Source organism: Gallus gallus, chromosome 8 (assembly GCF_016699485.2).
Source record: "Gallus gallus isolate bGalGal1 chromosome 8, bGalGal1.mat.broiler.GRCg7b, whole genome shotgun sequence".
Taxonomy (NCBI): domain Eukaryota; kingdom Metazoa; phylum Chordata; class Aves; order Galliformes; family Phasianidae; genus Gallus; species Gallus gallus.
Window position 1 is genome coordinate 13,517,431 of NC_052539.1, and position 18,219 is coordinate 13,535,649.

The 18,219-nt window shown below is 38.2% G+C and overlaps 1 protein-coding gene and 1 non-coding gene across 13 annotated transcripts in view; one reads left to right on the forward strand and one right to left on the reverse strand.

Moving 5' to 3' along the window:
- The window catches only part of BCAR3 (BCAR3 adaptor protein, NSP family member), an 86,715-nt gene that overhangs the window by 307 nt on the left and 68,189 nt on the right, over positions 1-18,219 (forward strand). Inside the window, exons 1-4 of one of the 12 annotated variants that reach the window (XM_040705047.2) lie at positions 882-7,535; positions 8,606-8,694; positions 9,051-9,114; positions 10,126-10,186. The exons of 2 other annotated variants lie outside the window; for them this stretch is intronic. Coding sequence is in view for 4 of the 10 variants with exons in the window: in XM_040705041.2 (XP_040560975.1) it covers positions 7,533-7,535; positions 10,126-10,186 (64 nt within the window). In the remaining 6 variants the exon portion in view is untranslated. Of the gene's footprint in view, positions 1-764; positions 7,536-8,605; positions 8,695-9,050; positions 9,115-10,125; positions 10,187-17,408; positions 17,476-18,219 lie in introns of those variants that run through there. 9 more of the 12 variants (XM_040705044.2, XM_040705041.2, XM_040705042.2 and 6 more) reach the window with 9 other exon arrangements.
- Positions 1,087-1,172, reverse strand: TRNAR-UCU. Its single transcript is given in 2 exon segments — positions 1,087-1,122; positions 1,136-1,172. It is a non-coding gene; the product is annotated as a tRNA-Arg (tRNA).

Sequence of the window (18,219 nt, forward strand, 5' to 3'; positions counted from 1 at the left end):
TGCAAAGGGCTGCATGCATTTTGTAGCTAGGGAGCATCCCAGAATGGGTTTCTATGCTGTAAATCAGCAATGGTTAATGTTAATAGCTTGCTTTTCAGTTTGAAAAAGAGGCCAGAGGCACATATGCAGGATTGAAATGCATTTTTAATAATTTTCAATTAAATATACTAATTTATGAAGCAAATCGCGAATGTTTTTATCAGCCGCGAATCAACCATACATTTATTTCAGTCGAATACAGTCAGGGTTTGTTTGCTGCTGCTGCTGTTTGCATTTTCCCGCCTACGTTTTCCATTCATTTTTTCTGCTGTTACTGAAATGGCTTTTTATTTAGAGCTGGGTGTAGGTTAGAAAGAAAATACGGTATTGATTCGAGTGTTCAGAGCTTCAGTTCTGTTTGCTGCGTGCTGTAGCTGGAAAATAGCGCTGAGGAGCCGGCTGTGCGGGGCCGCCGCTGGGGAGAGCCGTGCTTTGACTGCTATGCAAATCCTCTCTCTGGAAGCTGTTCTAGAAACGTAGTAGATGAAGGTGGTGTGCCGATGCAGATACATTTGCCAAAGATGGTGCTGTTGTGGAGGTTTGCTTGGCGGCTTGCTTTTTACTTTTGTTGTTGTTAAATGCCCACTCTTTGCACGAGGAATCCAAGATCCGAGGGCGGGCTGCCGCTCCTCAGCATCTGCGCGGCCGGTCGCTGCTTGTGCCCGCGCGCCCCGCGGCTCCGTGGTCGCGCGCTGACGACCGTTGGTGCTCGCGCTCCGACCGTTGGTGCCCGCGCGCCGACGAACGGCTGAGGGAGGAGGCGATCGGCGGTCGCCGCGGCGTCGGTGTGCGGCCGCCCTCCGTTTGCTGCCGGTGAAGCGCCTCAGTGCGTCGTTCCTTATCGGCGGAGGCTCGACTGCCGCTGCCGTCTCCGCCCGCTCCCAGCCCTCTCAAGCACGCCGGGAAGCGGCCCCGGAAAGGTCGCCGGGAAGCGACAGGTAGGCACACCCGGTTACTGCGGCGGTGGGGGAGGGGGCGGAGGAGCGAGGTGAAAGGATTATGATGGGAAAGGGAAGGAAAGAAAAAATAGCGTGAAAAGAGAAGATACGACTCCGCCGGGACTCGAACCCGGAACCTTTGAATCCCTTCAACCCTCTAGAAGTCCAATGCGCTATCCATTGCGCCACGGAGCCACCTGTTGGATTCTTCGCGCACCGCCTATGGAGCCTGCGCGCGGCGGCACGGGCCGGCAGTGCGTAGAGCAGCAGGGGTGAGTGCGCCCCGCTTCGGGTGCGGCCTATTCTGTGCGGTAATGATGGGTGCTCCTGCAGCGAGCCCTATCTCGGCTGCCCCTGCCCGGGCTGCCAGGCCCCAGGTGGCACGGAGTTCGAGACAGGGCTGGAGACAGAACTGCTCTGTTGTACTGCAGCCAGTGTCGTGCAGGACACTGCTTCTGTAAGGATCTCGCATTTTGTGTAACAGTAATTAAAAAGTTTCAGTATTTAAAGTATGAGGAAGCAAATGAAGTTGATGTAGAATAAGCTCATTATGATACGTGCTCCTTTTGACATAGCATCAAGGGCTGAGGTGCCCTATGTAACACACAACCATGGGGACCCGGGCAGTGAAGGCACTGTGTGATGAGCCCCAAGTGCTGTCCCGGAGTCAGCCAGTGTACCTGTGGGCAGCTGTGAGCCAGTGCTTGTTATGGACTGGCTGGTTTTCACACTGCTTCTGCTCGGATTGAGGGGATGACTGGAGGTCTTCGTTTTTGAAGCATGATGTTGGAGTTACAGCCCTCAGGGTAACAAAATGTGAGAATCATAGAACCCTTAGAGTTAGAAGGGACCTTTAAAGGTCATCTAGTCCAGAGAAGCCAACAGACCATCTAAGAATCAAAGCTGTACAAGAGTCAGAAGAGGTCTGACTGGATTTACAGGCTCTAGGTTTGTGCAATCTTGCCATAACTGTTCTGTTCCGGACTGAACTTCTTGTGCTTACTCCTGGCAAAGAAATGTTCTGCATTTGCAGATGAAAGAATGCACCAGTTCATTTCTTTACTGAGTTTCTTTCGTGTCCTCAGCCTGTAATGATTCAGGCCCTGTGCTTCAAAAAGGAAACAGAACTTTTGCTTTTAAGAATTGATACAGTCCTCGAAATAATAAGCTTAAATCCATGTTTGTTCTACTCAAACCCCTTGTATGTAACTAAGAACTGCCGTGAAAGTTCTGTAGTTTGGAAACTTCTGGCATTTACTGTGGGTCAAACTGAGTGTCCGCACAGCTCCAACGTGCTTTGAAACGATGGTAACTTTGGACAGAATGTCATTAAATGATTGCAGATAGAGTAGAACAGGAGGTCGGGTGTAGCCTCCTCCCTGTAAATGTAGTCCCAGCGCAAAGTCAATGTTTCGTTTCGGACAGCAGATGGAGCTGCGGAATGAGAAACCGTTCATGAGCTAAGGAAACGGGTTATGTTGAGCAAAAGCAACCCATAATCCTTGCTGACTTGGATGGGTCCTTTACACTTTAGCTCTCCTGTGGCCAGCTGAAACTCAGTTCTCTTACAAGCTGTCTTTCATCTTAGCTTCTCTTCAGAGTTATGCTTTGTTTCAGGGGGTAGGTGTTTACAGCAGTCTGGCAATGCTGTTTTTTGTTACCAGCAGTTTTCACTGAACTAGGCTGGGTGCTGTTTTGCTAATTTTAAATACCAGAAGAAACTGCAGTAGTGATACTTTGACACAAGAAAGCAAGTGGATCAAAGGCAGGCAAGTTAATAATCACCAAAGAAAAGGCTGGATGTGCAAAGTTTTGTTCTTACCTTTCATTTTGCAACCAAGATGTAACCATCCGGGCTTTTATTTTTTCATTTTTATTTTTAAATTAACATCAAGCTAATGAATACCTACAGAATTCAGTTGTTCCTCTAAAGCTTCTCACAGACATCACTGTAGTTCAGCTCCTCTCATCTGAGGTAACTTCAACATTTTGAGATGAAACTTCCTGTGGAAAAGCCTTTCTGTATATACCTTATTTTGTTTGTCAGCTTCCATATATCAAACCTGAGTGGCAAAAGATGTATGATGGAATCTATCCAGAGGACTCTGCTGCTTTTCAGCAAGCTTCCCTTCTCCTTCATAGGATTTCATTGGGTGCTACTGAATGATGAACTTCTCCTGTTCCCTGTTTATTCTGTTGCTTCCTCAACTCGGCTGCTTGGTTCTTCATTTTGTAAGAATGATGCGGTTGCATTGTCCCAAATAGACCTGGCGCACTGATACCGATTATGCTGTCTCTGACATAGTTTAGTCACAAAACAAACAGAAAACCCACAGCAAGTGTACAGATTCAGTCTCAGGACTTCAGGAATATTCAAGAAGTAGACCATGTTCTCTAGCTTCTGTGCTTATTATAGTATTACAAAATATTTAATATATAAATTTTTGTTTATAAAGGATTTAAAACAAGAATTTGAAAATAGAGTTAAAAGACACTGATTCTGAAACAATCAAAACCAATCCCTGCCTTCTGCCACACTGTTTAAATGTACTATTTAGTCTCTTTCCTCACTCGCATGCTCTTTGAATGATGTGCACGTATGCAAGAAGTGCAGGGTTCAAGCAGTGCTGCAGTGCAGGTACTGGGAATGTTTATAAGTAAACATGATGGGTTAACTTCTGCTTTCATCTGAACCACTTTGAATATGACCGTACTGAATCAGCTTAATGAAGTTATTTCTGGGCTACGTTGATGATAGTAAAATTTGGCCTGTCGTTCTTCTTTTCTTGTTGTCAACATGGTGACACGGTGTTCACTTTAGGTGATTTTTGCTAACCTTTTCTTTGGAGATGTTCCTCATTAATAAACCCAAGCCTTAATTCCTGTTATTATCATTCCTTCTGGGAAAAAGTGCTTTTAATCTTCAGTGATTTGGACCCCATCTGAATAGAGGTAGAAAGATAAAATGCAGCAGACTCTTGTTTCTTTGACAGAGAATACTTTAATGTTATGAGATTCGTTGTGTTTCCTACATTTCCCACTCAGGGGCTGTGTGGGCTGTTTATCCTGACAGCTAAAAACTAGAGTTGGATTGCTATGTCCTGCCGGCTGGGTGCTAAGCGTGTCCCTAGGTTGGCCGTGTGTGGTCAGCAATACTACTGGAATAAACTTGCCAGGCATGTTCTAAAATGATGAAAAGCTTTTATTCTTAATTAAATTTTGCTTTTCACTCAGTTACGAATATAGTGACCGACTCAGCATAATATGTGAATACTGAATCTGATCTAATTGCAGAAACAGTACTGCATAAAAATCATATCCGTTCGTCAGTCCTTTAATTAAAAATATTACCCAGGCTGGGAATCTAGCCCAGAACTGTGTACAGATTCTCTTCTCTCTCCCTCAACAAGTTTTTACTTGATCTGTTTCAAATATATGTTGATTTGACTGTACTGGAAACTTTCAGAAAGTTATCTTGCTATTGATTTTTGGAGCCAGCAAATGTGAATTGTATTCTGAAGGTTTATTTGTAAATAGGTTTTTCTCTTTGAAAATTCCCTTAATGGAACTGTATCACCATTTATGAATTTGATTTTGGTAGCTAAATTCACAGTGCGCAATACGAGGTAATGGAGTGGCACAGGACCAGGTGCCAGGAGTTCTCGAATACTACCCTTGTGCTTGTCCTTCACTTACAGTGTGGCTCAGCAAGCCGTCTACATTCACTTAGAGTGAGGTGTGTGTCCAGCTCAGTGCTCCGCAGGAGCTGTATGTAGCTCTTGGTTTGTCTGAGGAATTGGCCGACTCCCCAGTCAATGCCTGCAGCCTTCTAACTCTACATTCATGTTCTTCTCACTCTTTCAGCCTACCTGGCAGGCTGTGATGGAGTGTGCTGCAGTTAGGGCTGAGCACCTTGCTCTGTGCGGGCAGAGAAGATGCTCGGCAGCTCATGGCATATCCCCCAAAGAAAACAACAGGGAAGATGACAGAGCTCAAGTATTACAAGGGAGTTACCTGTGGATGCTGCAGCTCCTTCAGATGAAAAGGTGTTACTAGAGAGATACCACTGGTGCCTCAGGTCTGTGGCATTGATGCACATGATCTGGCAAATGGCAAACAAAGCTTGCCCCATTAGCATTTACAGAAACTTTTCGCTTCTTATGAAAATGAGCATTCTCTTTTATGCAGGTAGAAATCTGAAAATATTTTTTTGCAAGCAGCCAGCGAAGTCTTCTGGTTTGTTTATTTTAATATAATTTATGTTCAACTTTCAATTCAAGAAAAAAACAGGAATAGACTGAATCCTATGTCACTCGGGCAAAAAATGTCCCTGAAGGTTATGTATAAATTGCATGTGAAGGTGACAAATGCTGTGAAGCAGAAGCATGTCTGTGGGCAGCGTACTGATGGGATGATAGTGAGATGTGAAGATACTTCTTGGTACTTTGGAAGAAGAATAAATGAGAGTGAAGGAGTTTTCAGGCTGACAGATGAGTGATGCACACCATATTGGTTAATGTGGTTAATATTTGTTGTACTTTCTAACTGTATTACAGCTAGCTGTTTTCTGTGTGGATTGGGGAAAAAGTCACATTTGGAAAAATGTCTTTATTTCTTATAAAGCTTTTGAAAATGGCTTTTTTTTTTTTTTTTTTTTTTTTTTTTTTTTTTTTTTTTTAATTCTGCTCTTCTACCTACCAGGAATTATTTTTCTCTGCCTTAACAGCCATAGTGGAAGAATGTTAAACTGGCAAGTGATATTTATAGCTAACCCTTGCTTAATTGTTGTTCCAGGTCCTTTCTTCCTTCCAATTTTTGTCTCATAAAACCAGTCGCTGAAGTTAATACAACTTATTGCCCTGCAGAAGTTACAGTATGAGGAAACAAAACGCTGCTCATCAAAGGCTCTTCTGTGCAGATAGCACAGACACAAAGACTTCTTTGTGGTGGATGTGCAGACTTAGCTCTGTCACTCTAAATCAGTACTGAATTTTCCTCAATTCTAGTGTTGCAGGAAAATAATGTCCATTTGTTCTTTTGTGGAGCTTTAATTTTATTTCCAAAAATACTGTCAGGCAGCAAGCATTGACTTAACAACTTACAAAAAAAAGTCTGTGTTAAGAGTTGATTGGAATTTGCCCATGTAGTCTCTCAGAGGTCTCCTTTTTTTTTTTTTTTTCTTTTTTTTGGTGGAAATGATGTCTACTTATATATACATTCATCTTTATTTGTTTGAATTAGTAATGTGTACCAGTCACTTGAAGAATTAGAGAAGCATAATTAGAATGGAGCATAAAGACGGGCTATAGAGAGAGTAATATTGGTAGTTCTACTAAAACCTGGGGGGAGGCTTTGGCTTTGGTTTGGAACCATTTTTTTTTTTTTTTTGAGTCTTCATTCCTGCAGCGCAGAAAGATGAGCTGGCTGTGCAGCTGGCTACCGCCCAGAAGAATATGGCGAAATCACCTCCCAGCAGCCTCTGCAAGTTCACTTCTTCCTCAAGTCAGAAAAGGCCTTTTGAGCTCCAACTAGATTTTCTTAAACAGTAGTAGTTATAATTTCTACTGTCAAACAAAAAGGAGGTTCACATGAGATGTGGTCACTACACTTTCAGACAAGGACTGGGGCACACAGATGATGTAGTCGTCACTAAAGTGGGAGCTGCCTGCAGACTCCTCTCTGACCGCTAGCAGGCAAAGTTTATCCTGCAGTTGAGGGGTATCTCCAGCACAGCACAGATCTGACAGCAAGGCTGTACACGCGAGGTCTGTACTTATGCTTATCAGTTGCACCTTAATACAACGGTCTTCTGGTTAGGTTCAGTGACTGAAGAAAAAAGAACTTGGACAAATAATTGCAAAATTATGGAAGTATATGCCTAGTTTTTGAGAGTGTAGATGTTTTCAGGACAGATATGCAGCCTAAGGAAGTGGCAAGTGATCCTAATTGAAACTTTTACAAGGCTACCATAATCAAATAGAAATATTAATACATGACAAAATATAATGTGATGCCTGGAGTAGATACCTCTACTTCTCTCTAATAATCTGTTGATCTCTCTACCTGTCAAGTATGTTTTGAGCTTATGCATAGCTTCATGTTGATGTAAATTCATAATTATTTTTTTCTTCTAGTTTTTTTGAAGTTTTTCTCCCTGTGTATAAGCAAACTTATTTTGAAGGAATGTTTTTTCAAGAAACAGCCTGTAAAGGTCACAGCTAAAATTCAGCGAATTGTATGTTTCATAATGGATTATTGGGAAATAACTTATGCTTTTCACCTGTTAGAAAAGTAATTTAAAACAGAAAACAAACAAACCAGAAAAGACCAACTCACCACAGTATACAGCTTCTTCATTTAGTACGGGGAAAACGATAACAACAAAAACCCAAAACAAAAAAACTCAGAGTTCAATTATTACCTTCATGATTCATCAGCTGTTGTCTCACAGGCAGGTCCAGCTGCCCATTGGGTGAAGGATTTCTCAAGATGTATCTTTTACCAGCAAGATTTCACATCTTAAATGTATGTAGTAGACCATGATAACCTCCTTATATGGTAAGAACACTTAATTTGTATTTTCTTAATCATTGCCATCTTGCTGTTATGAACAGTGCTCACAGGTTAATACCAAGTAATTAGGTGTGCTAGCAGATGTTTCTGATCCAAATTCTGTAGGTTTGAAATGGAAAGTTATTAATCTTGATCTAAATCATGGAAGTCACTCGTCAGTATGTTAGCAGTGCTTTTTAAAATTCTGAATTAAAGTAGATTTATTATATAATAATGAAAGCTATTCTAAAATTCACAAACAAAAAAATACCAATAACCAAGATTTAAGTTCTCTTTTCTGTAATATAATATTTTGAGAGAGAAAGGTTTGTAGTAAGATTGTATGTGATACTCATTTATTATGTGCCCAAAAATATGCATGTGTTAACTACTCACAAGCTGAGTAATAGAGACCATCTTCCTTCTTGTGCTATGTAATGTTCAAGGCAATTTTATTTCAGTTTCATATTTATATATGAATATATAATACATATGGATGGATATATAATATTGTATAGGATATACATTATACTGTAAATATATAATAAATATTATGTATTTCATATATTATATTTTGTGGTTTTAAACTAAGACAGGGAGTAAACCTCTAGATTAGATATTAGGTTATAGGTTAGATATTAGGAGGAAGTTTTTCACACAGAGGGTGGTGACGCACTGGAACAGGTTGCCCAAGGATGTTGTGGATGCCCCATCCCTGGAGGCATTCAAGGCCAGGCTGGATGTGGCTCTGGGCAGCCTGGTCTGGTAGTTGGTGACCCTGCACATAGCGGGGGGTTGAAACTACATGATCATTGTGGTCCCTTTCAACTTAGGCCATTCTATGATTCTATGATGATGTATATTATAAATATAAAAAAATATATTTATAAATATTTCACCTTTATTTTATAAGACACCTGAATTTTGATATTTTTGGTCAATTTATCAATCTAAATTATTTGAAAGATAATCTTATATTAACATATCTTTATAACTGGCTCTGAAAAAGTAAGAGAGAAGCTTGAAGAAAATACAGGAATATGTCAGTCTATTGTGTGTTTTTCTCCCTTTGACAGCAGTATTGCTTAAACCTCATTTTGCATGACTGTACTTGTTTCTGGTCTTGGAAAAATGTTGCAGATATGGCACAAGCATCAACTTCCAGGTGAGGGATGATGTAGGCAGCCATAGTACACAGTTTTTCATCTTAATGTTACAGTAGTAATGATCATATTTTCTTAACAAATATATAACTTAACGTCAACAAAACAAAATAGTAAATAATTACTTTTAAGCAAAGAGAAAAGTGCTAAGAAGTAACTTTCACCAGCCTGTCAAAAATACAAACATTTTCTTAGATAATAGATGGGTTAGCTTCTAGTGTTTCTGTATTTCTTTGATTTGCAGCAACAGTTTGGTGCTTTAGAATAATAGAATCCTATTCTTTTTTAACATTATGAGCATCTCAACAGCCTGTGGTGTTCCTAAGTGGATTTTTTTTCTCTGAATTTTAATTCCCAGCACCAGTCAGTGCCAGAGGGTGCCAAAGGGCAATGCGATATTCAGAAATTCCTAGTAGTGTTAGGTACGTAATGTACCTTTTCTAAACATTACTGTTTTGATCCTCTCAGCCTTTTCTTGTTTGTGTGTTCACCACTGTTATAGTGTAGTACCAGAATGCTCCTGACTCTAAATTTTGTGTAGTGATAGTAAAGCATTCTTTTCACCAGCAGCTGGCACCATCAAAGACAAATTTTCAAGTATGCAGATAAACTTTGCTTAGCTACAGCCGCAATTCATGTCATGTCCTTGCCTTGCTTGTTCTGTCTTTAGTTGGTGGGGGGCAGAGGCTGGGACTTCTGTTTCTACATGCCATGCTTATCAGCAAAAGAAGTTAGTAATAATAACTTTGAAATGCATTTATAATTCTTAGTAAGACTTCATAGTGCAATTAATTTTATAATTCTCTTGTTTTTGTGATGACTTTGTCAGATCCATCCATGTTCCTCTGTTCATATTTCTTCAAAGTCTTGCAGTTAGTGTGCTTTAAACAAGGGGAACTAAAGTGCAAGTACTACTGACAGAGGCACTTGTATTTTGGGGGCCTGGAAATTTGACTTCAGGAAATGGATGTTGTGCCTTTGTTCCTTGAATGGCAAAGGATTTAAGATGCTTTGAATTACATACACATTGTTTCTTACTATTTTTTAATTTCAAAGGTAAAAAAAAACCCATATGTTATTGTCTTTACTGCTGAAGAACGGCAGTGTATTTCTAAGGTTGGTTTTAGTTCTTAAATCAGTCATAGGAAAATACAAGTCTTTGGCTGAAGAATATTCTCACGCAGTATTTGTCAGACTTGAGTGATGCAAAATTGTTCAGCAGCTTACAATCACTGTATTGCCAGGCTGGATTAGTGAAAGTCCCCTGTGTGCTAACACATTTGATCAAGTTCTTGCCAAAAGCAAATGCTTCTTTGCGTCTTCCTCTATGGCCACACTCACTATTAAACTGAGTTCAAATAATAAACTGTGAAGACTAAAATTCTTAAAAGCAACCATTAATTTCAGACCAATATTTTTTCTTTCTGCCCCAGCAGCAGATTGCAATTAAGAGTCTCAATGGTTGGACACTTACCTACCTGCCTTGTGTTGACGGTAAGTATCTAAGTGCAGTTCCTGCAGGAAGTTACAGCTCCAAATTGTGTGGAGATTGTATAATCCTTTGCAGTGGATTATTTGATTGGAATTATAATTAGATGTATTGCTAAGAGCTCTCTATGTCACATAAAAAGGTTTCTGAAAAGGAAGAAAACAACCTAATCTCTGCTGGAGACCTTTTTTCTATATTTTTAATAACAGGTCTGTTGCTTCATTTGTTGAAATAGTATCCTCAGATTAGTGCTGCTTTCTCAACTGCATCTAATCTCATTTGACTCAAGCATCATGAAATGAAAAGATCAGCATTGATTTGTTTTGAAACAGTTTTTATTTGTTTATTTTAGCAAATCAATGTACATGAGTTCATCATTGTCCTCATTGTTAACAGTAATTTTTAGAAGAGATTAAACAGGATCTGAACTAGCAAATTGGATGTAAGCTTATTTATTTATAGGGAACACTTGGTGTGGAAACTGGAAACTTTGAGTCTGACTGTTTTCCTTTATACAGGCATGTTTTTAATTTAGTAGTGTTCAGTTCACAGGAATTGGAACAAAGTTTGATGATGTTTTCTGTAGCTTCTTCAATAATGTGAAGCATTTCTTTTAGATCTCTTTCATCTGGCTGTGAAATCAAAAAGATTAATATTTACTTCTACTTGGATCATTTGCAGGAAATAAAAGATCATAAACAACTCAGAAAATCATTTAGATATCAATATATCAAATGCAAATCAAGTGAACTTTTCAGCATTTAGAGCAGTGACCTTCAACCTGACTTTGAGTCAAGAATTTCTGTTTCCAAGGTTGCTCATTCTTTATGCCAGTATTTTCCTGGCAAAATGTATGGATCTTTTGTAGTGTGTTGTTTGATGGAGAATGAATGAAGCCCCTCTGGCACATTTATCCTGCTATCTCACTTGGGATTTGAACTATTTTCCCAGAAAAGAAAGTTCAGTGCTCTCACTTTCCATTCTAATCCCCTCATTGTTGCTACAGGAGCTCCTTGTTGCATGAATATTTTTTCAACTATAGAAACTAGCAGTGTTTTCAGAGAGTCAGTAAAAGTTGAATGGTTTTGAACAATAGCCAACATTTACAGAGTATTGCGTAGCTGTGATTTTGAAGCTGTCATCAGCAGTATTTTGTATCTTAGAATGAGAGGAAACATCACATTTCATTTCATCAGTACAGTCTTCATTTTTAGTTTGGTTGGTGTCTTTTTGTATTTTCCTTGTCTCACACAGTTAAAATTAGGGCTATCTGAAACATTATTTTAGCACTGATATAAATGGCATAGTAGACTCAGAAATGGTCCTTCTCCCTTCTTTTTATTTTTTTATTGGATTTTCTCTTAAGCAGGCAGATACTTTTTAAAAAGAAAAATACTGTTATCCCATATGAAACTTCTTGATTTCCAAATGTGTGATGGTGTCTTTTGTTCACTACATAAAGAGCATTAATAAGCGTTTGTACGTAACTATTAAAAGGCTTTCCATTAAAACAATTAATTTGAATTTGTAATTAGACTCAAGAGAGGGTGATTTTACTAAGACCATTGAAATTGCACACAGTTTCTGGTTCTAAGTGTATATTTACAATATATGTATTTTGATTTGCATGTAAAACTAATTTGCAGATCCAGAAAGAAATGCGTGTTAAAACCTAATTGATGCACATTTTGTTAACAGAGTAAGGAGCAATCTTCATTTCAAATATTCTTTAGTGGGAATACATGTGACTTCTTTTATAGGGAAGAGTCATCTTTTGTGCAATTATCTGTGACTGGATTATCACATAGAACTGCCTTGTATTTATTAACCTCTTGTTAGATTTGGATAGCTTGCTAAGAAAGTAAAATAACCCTGTTTCAGTGAACGCACTTACAGAATGCACTGTGCAGACATAGTTTGTGGGAGAACAGAACAAATGGTTTTACAGATAATCTTTCTTGAATTAATTATCCAAGAAATACCAAGGCAATAATCTGTATCACCTTATTACAACGTAATTGATTTTTGTTAGGGTAAATTATTTCTAGTAACTTTAAAGAAAATGTATTATTATTTACCATGAAGACTTTTATCATTGAAGTTCCACTATGATCCTGCTAAATGTATGAGCTGGCTTGTGCTTGTCTACACTTCACATTATTGACTGATAACTGGAGTAATTGTCTCCATCTGAGCACAGAGAAGGAGCATCAATGAAGTTGGCACTGAAAAACACGTGGAAAGCTTGACATATTGACGTAGGGAGAGCTACGTAGGGAGAGCTGTTGTCATTAGTGAACTGTAACACTGATTATGGGATAGCTGCACCAGTTCTCTAACTGGTAACTGAATATTCCATTCTAGCGGAGACCTTTTGTGTTGGTCTCTATAACAGTACCTCTTTTCTCTAGAATGAGACATCCAGTTTTTAACTTTTGTGTAGTAAAAGTTTAAATAGAAATACCAAAATGGCTTTTAGAAATATCTGCCTTTACTCCGGAATCACTTAATTTCCATTCTCATCTCCATTTGATGCTTTTCCTTCAGCAGTGTTATATACCCACATGTTGGAGGACTGTTGTCTTTTTGATTGCTTCTTTAGAAATCCTGTTTGAGATTGTTGGTGAAAATCCGTTGGAAGTTTTGTGGCACCGTGGATGGAACATAGTCTGGGAAAAGTGGCAGAAAATTTGATGTTTCATTGAGCCGCTAGAAGTTTAAAAATGGGGAGATTTTTAATCCTGATTTCACTAACAAGAATGGATTGAGATGCTGATCTGTTATTTTGAAATCAGTGATCCATTTGCTTGTCTGGACCTAGAAGGTTTATTTCAGCAATTTACTTTCCTGTCTTTTTCTCACCCAGCATCATGACTGTTCAGAATATTAATGATTTTAAAAAGAAAATAATTTAAAAAGAAAATAAAAAAACCCCACAGCTCTGCTCTTAACTGTCTGCTAAGACTTAACAACATTGAATTTTAAAATTGCCTTAAGGAAGGCATCACTTCACAGAGATTCAGTCAACTTGATTTAATCCGAGCATGGAGCGAGTTTATTTTTCTTGCTATTTTTAAGAACGGAGACACGATATGTTTATTAAAAAAAAAAAAAAAAAAAAAGGAAAATTATTATCTAGCCACAAACTTACAGACTTTTCCACTTGTAAAACTGCACCACTGCTGTTGTGGTGGGGGAAACTAAAAAGGAAAAAAGAAAAAAGAAAGAAAATTCTAATCATTCTGCTATGTCACTTTTTCCTGTAAACAAGCTTTACTTCCAGCTTAGAGATCTTTTTTTTTTTCACTCTTTTTACCAAATTCAGCTTAAAAGGTTCTTGATTCTTTTTCCATCTTTTGTTAGCTTCTCTTCCTCTTTCTGCATTTCTCTACACCTTTCTCTGTACTACGGTGTTTTTTCCTACTCTTTGAAAATGCTTCTAGAAAGGTATCTAGTTAGATTTTAGAAAGAATTTGTTAGAAGTGGAGGAGTCTGTGAACCTGTAACATGGAAAATGAAAGAGGACAAGAGCAAAAAGCCCTTTAGTATTTACTTGATATAACATAGAATTTCTGATGAGGAGTTTATCCAGTAACTGCAAGATTACAGATGTTGTATAATCAAGAGCAAAGTAGTGCAGGTGCTAGAAGCCCAGTGCTACACCTGAAATGTACTGAGTTTAATGCAATCAGAATACACTTGAGCCACTCAACAGGTGTTTATATACTGGAGCAAATACAGAGCTTGGCTGAAGCAGTAAACTTTGTTCACTCCAGATTTTCTTTAACTTACATTTAAATGAAGTTTTACTTGATGACGTCCTATACTGCAATAGTAGAGATCGTTCTATTTCTGCTGTTACTGCAGCAGATGGTGCACAATATGGTGAGGCAAGACTGGAAAGACTTCTGATGAATTGGCTGAATGTACAGCACTGTATGAATGGAAGCTTGGTATGGAGTATGCCACAGTACGAAGTCAGCAGGTAACCTAACGCCTAACAGTGGTGACTAGGATTCTGAGTTTTATGAGTTTCAGTATGCAGAGGGAACAGTTATCTATGTGAGTAATCACTACGCAGTCTTCTGGGTAGTGTCTTTTTCGCTTAATCCATTATTTAAATGAATAGAAGTAGTTTACATTAGGGTCTGTCCTTAAAATTGTATAACAAAAATCAACAAAACTGGGTGTACAAATGGTGTAGAGAAGTGGACTGGGCATGGCTTTGCAGCTTGGGGTACCAGGCTAATGGAGATGAGTGAGAAGGAAGGAAGAAGGGAGTATTGCTAACCACATAGCTCAGAAGCTTGGGGCAGCTAAGTGGTGATAATAGATGTACATGAGAGCAGTGGGAGTTTGCAGAGTAGAGAGGCCAAAAACTATGTGGCTATTGCAGGAAAAGAGAAAGCAAGCTTAGTTCAAATTTTGTTCTAATCCTCTTCAATGCAAAATCCCCTGGGTTTATTCAAACCACATTTAACAACAGCTTAAGCTAAAATGGTTGATTTAGCACAGGAGCATAAGGAGCACCAACACAGGCCAGCTTTCTTCTGTAGCTGTCTATTGCGGCATAGCATAGGAACATAATGATTGACATCTTGTAAAATGTGCGTATATTTGGCCAGTGGCCATAATTTAGCAAACATGCACCTGGGCTCTATTTATTAATTATAGTGCTATCAGTTTGATTTTTATCACAAGTCTAATTTGTTAGATAAGATAGCACTCAATTCCTAGAGTTAATTCATCACATGAAAATTTCTGACTTAAAAAAAAAAATTATGTTTCTTGTAGGGCAACTTGAAGTATCTAAGTTTACCGTAGAAAGCTGAAGCTCCAGAAGGCAAATAAAATGGATATATTTATTATTATTAAATAGTATATATTTTTTCTTTGACTGTTTGAGTGGTCCTGAATCTGCACATTTGAAAACAAATGAACACTTTGAAGGGGGAGCTGATTTTTGTTTTCTAAAAGAGGACCATTTCACATACCCAGTTTTACAGTTTGATGGATCAAACACTGACTTGGCACAATTGAGATTAATAACTTCTGAGTTGGTATAGCTGAGGAATTTGAAAGAGAAGGGCTGGAACATTGCAAATTGGAATAATCTACAGTGAAATGGTAGCTTGGAATCACAGCTGTTCTTTCTTTTCTTTTTTTTTTCTTTTTTTTTTTTTTCTCTCGAGCCCCTCACTTCTCAGAGAGCTTAGTGTGCCAGCTTTAACCAGATTTCTCATTATGTGATACATGCATTTACGGTCTGTTACTGTTAGGTGTGTTACAGACTGTTCAAGCTGAGAAACAGCTGTGCAGTCTTTTCATCAGTGCATGCTGGCTCAGGTTCAGCATGGCACTACCAGCAGTCAGGCTGCTTCCAGTTGGCTTCAGGTGCAGGTGGAATGAATTCTCATCTATCTACAAAAGACTACACAGACATAAAGAGGAAAGAGAAACTAGGCTGCAGTTATTAATGCTTTCTGTAAGAGCTTGTTGGTTTTAGTTGTAATAATTCATTTAACTGGAATCCGCATTACATAAATACTATTACAATTAGCCCTAGTCTTCAAACTGTGTGCTAAGATGTATGTACTGAATGAATTTGGAAATTTGGACTAATTTTTTTCTGGTGAGATGTTAGGTTCATTAATAATTGGTCATGTGGTTGCTGTCAGATCACCTGCTTGGGCAAGTCTGATGTTTATGAACATCTACCATTTCTGTCAATCAACAAGCATATGCAGTACAGCATTCATGTTAACTTTAGGCTAGTTGTGGGAAGATGGACAAGAACTACTCAAGTCACAGAGGTAGGGAATTGTTGATATGTTGGTTCAATCAGCTGATTGAACTCTGCAAGAGCAAAGTTCTTTGAACTAATTTGCACTAGCAGAGTAGGCCCATAATTGAACTTAAATGCTAGAGCATCTGTGTGGAATTAGACCAGAAGTTTACCAGTGTCTTCACAGTGCAAGCTTGTGCTTATATAAATGATGTAAGAACATAAGTATACAGAAATGCTTATTACCCCAGCTTTTGGTAATTCATGGCTTAAGGATTTTCAGAGATTGTTGTTGCCTCTATGTCTCCATTTCAAATAGTGCGCTATTATTTATTTGTTTCCCCTGTACATATTGTCTTTTCAGGTTGTTTATTCTTTTGCTACCCAAAGCATCTGTGGTAGTATATTCCCTCATTGAATGTGAGTTGTGTGCAGTACTGCTGCTTCTGTTTTAGGACTTCTGCTTAGAAAAAACACAGTTGCTATGGAGAAAGTTGCACTTCTGTTTTGTAAGGAATATAAATGAGGAACAGTTAGTCTGTGTATTCCATGAGCATTACATTAAAAAGGATGAAGCACTATCTTAGTCAAAAGTTGTTTCTTGTGTGCTGTTGGTAATAGGTATTGGCTACAACAGAAAATAACTGTTTTGAAATCTGCTGTAACTCAGTCCTTGCGGCAGTTTTGTGAAATGTCTGGAAAACAGAACTGTGTCACCAGAAGATAACCAAATAGATATATTCCATATAATTGAGTTATTCTGACAAAATAGTCTGAGTAGATGTTAAAGATGTACAGTTTAATTAGTTTTGGATGATAATCTTAATTTGCTATGTGGTTGCTGAGTCAGTATGTTTTTAAATCCCAACTGGTATTTTGTAGACTCTATCTTTACATTTACATTGGCCAGAATAACACAAACAAATCGAGTAATGTTTTATGTTTCTTTCTGTATAGTCTGTATTAGCTTTGCTAAATTCAGACTGAACTAAAAATTCAGGTTGTAAGTGTCGCTTTAGAGCCTATGCTGCCAATAATATTTACACTAATGATTTTTTTTCAGAGAATTCATATCCTTAGTTCCTTCACAACAGTTGGTCAAAAATTTTACCAAAAATATTTTGATTCCGAAAGATAAAGCAATAATTTGAACAAGGAAACATGAAGCAAGTACGGGTTTTAAATAAGTGGCTGACAGTCATACTCCTATTGCCTGCTCTGAACTATTATTCTTAAAAAAAAAAAAAAAAAAAAAAAAAAAAAAAAAAAAAAAAGCCCTCTCCTCCTCTAGGTTCAGGCTAAACTTGGATGTCTGAGGGTTTGAGCTCTTTGAGATGGAATTGGCTGAACAGAGCAGTCTATTCAGATAAATGCAGGGGATTCTTTCACATGGAAATCATTCTTGGCATGGTTGTTACAAAGCATGAGTAAGGGGAAACTAAGGGGAGGCACAGAGGGCTGCACTGCCAGCCAGAGTAAATCAGCAGAGCTTCGTTATTCACAATGCGTGTAAGTTACTTTATATCAGATCAGTCTGGCCCAAAATGTTAGGAGGTAGAGGTGAGTCATAGTTTTACAGTGAAAGATTACTCTAAATTCATTTGAAGCCTGATTCTTATTTATATGTGTAAATAAACAGTGTTTAATAATGTTAAATCCTAACAGCATGCTTGAAAGTGATTTTCATTTTAATCTTTCTTAAAGACCCTCAGTGCTGAGAAGCTGCATGAGTCTAGTTTAAAGCAGCAACAAGGGTAGGACAAAAACGAAGAGCTAACCAGTACCAGCAGAAACCTGGTATTACATGTAGGAAAACTACATTTTTCTGAATTTTGCTGTATCAGATGTGCCTCCACTAGGAGGAGTTGTCATCATATGCTTGCACTGTAAGAATATTAGGCTTGTGCTATAGTTATTTAAAGTATTTATGGAAAATGTAATTACAGTTACGATGTGAAAGATCTGTAAAGTTTGGGTGTATATGACTGGATTGTTTTACTTACTGCTAAATGGTATCAATATAAATGTGAAATGCAGTTTGCAGAGTGGAAAAGCAAACTTACATTTGTCATTTGCATTTAGGTCAAAAATTGAATGCACTTCCTAGAAATTACAATTTATTTTGAATTTCATGTTTTTCAACGAATATTGTGGGTACCATCTTGTGATCTGAAAGTACCTGTTTAAAGCAAACCAGTAAATGGGAGATTTCAGTGTCTGAGTTTGTTCCCCCTCCTCACATAAGAATGCTTT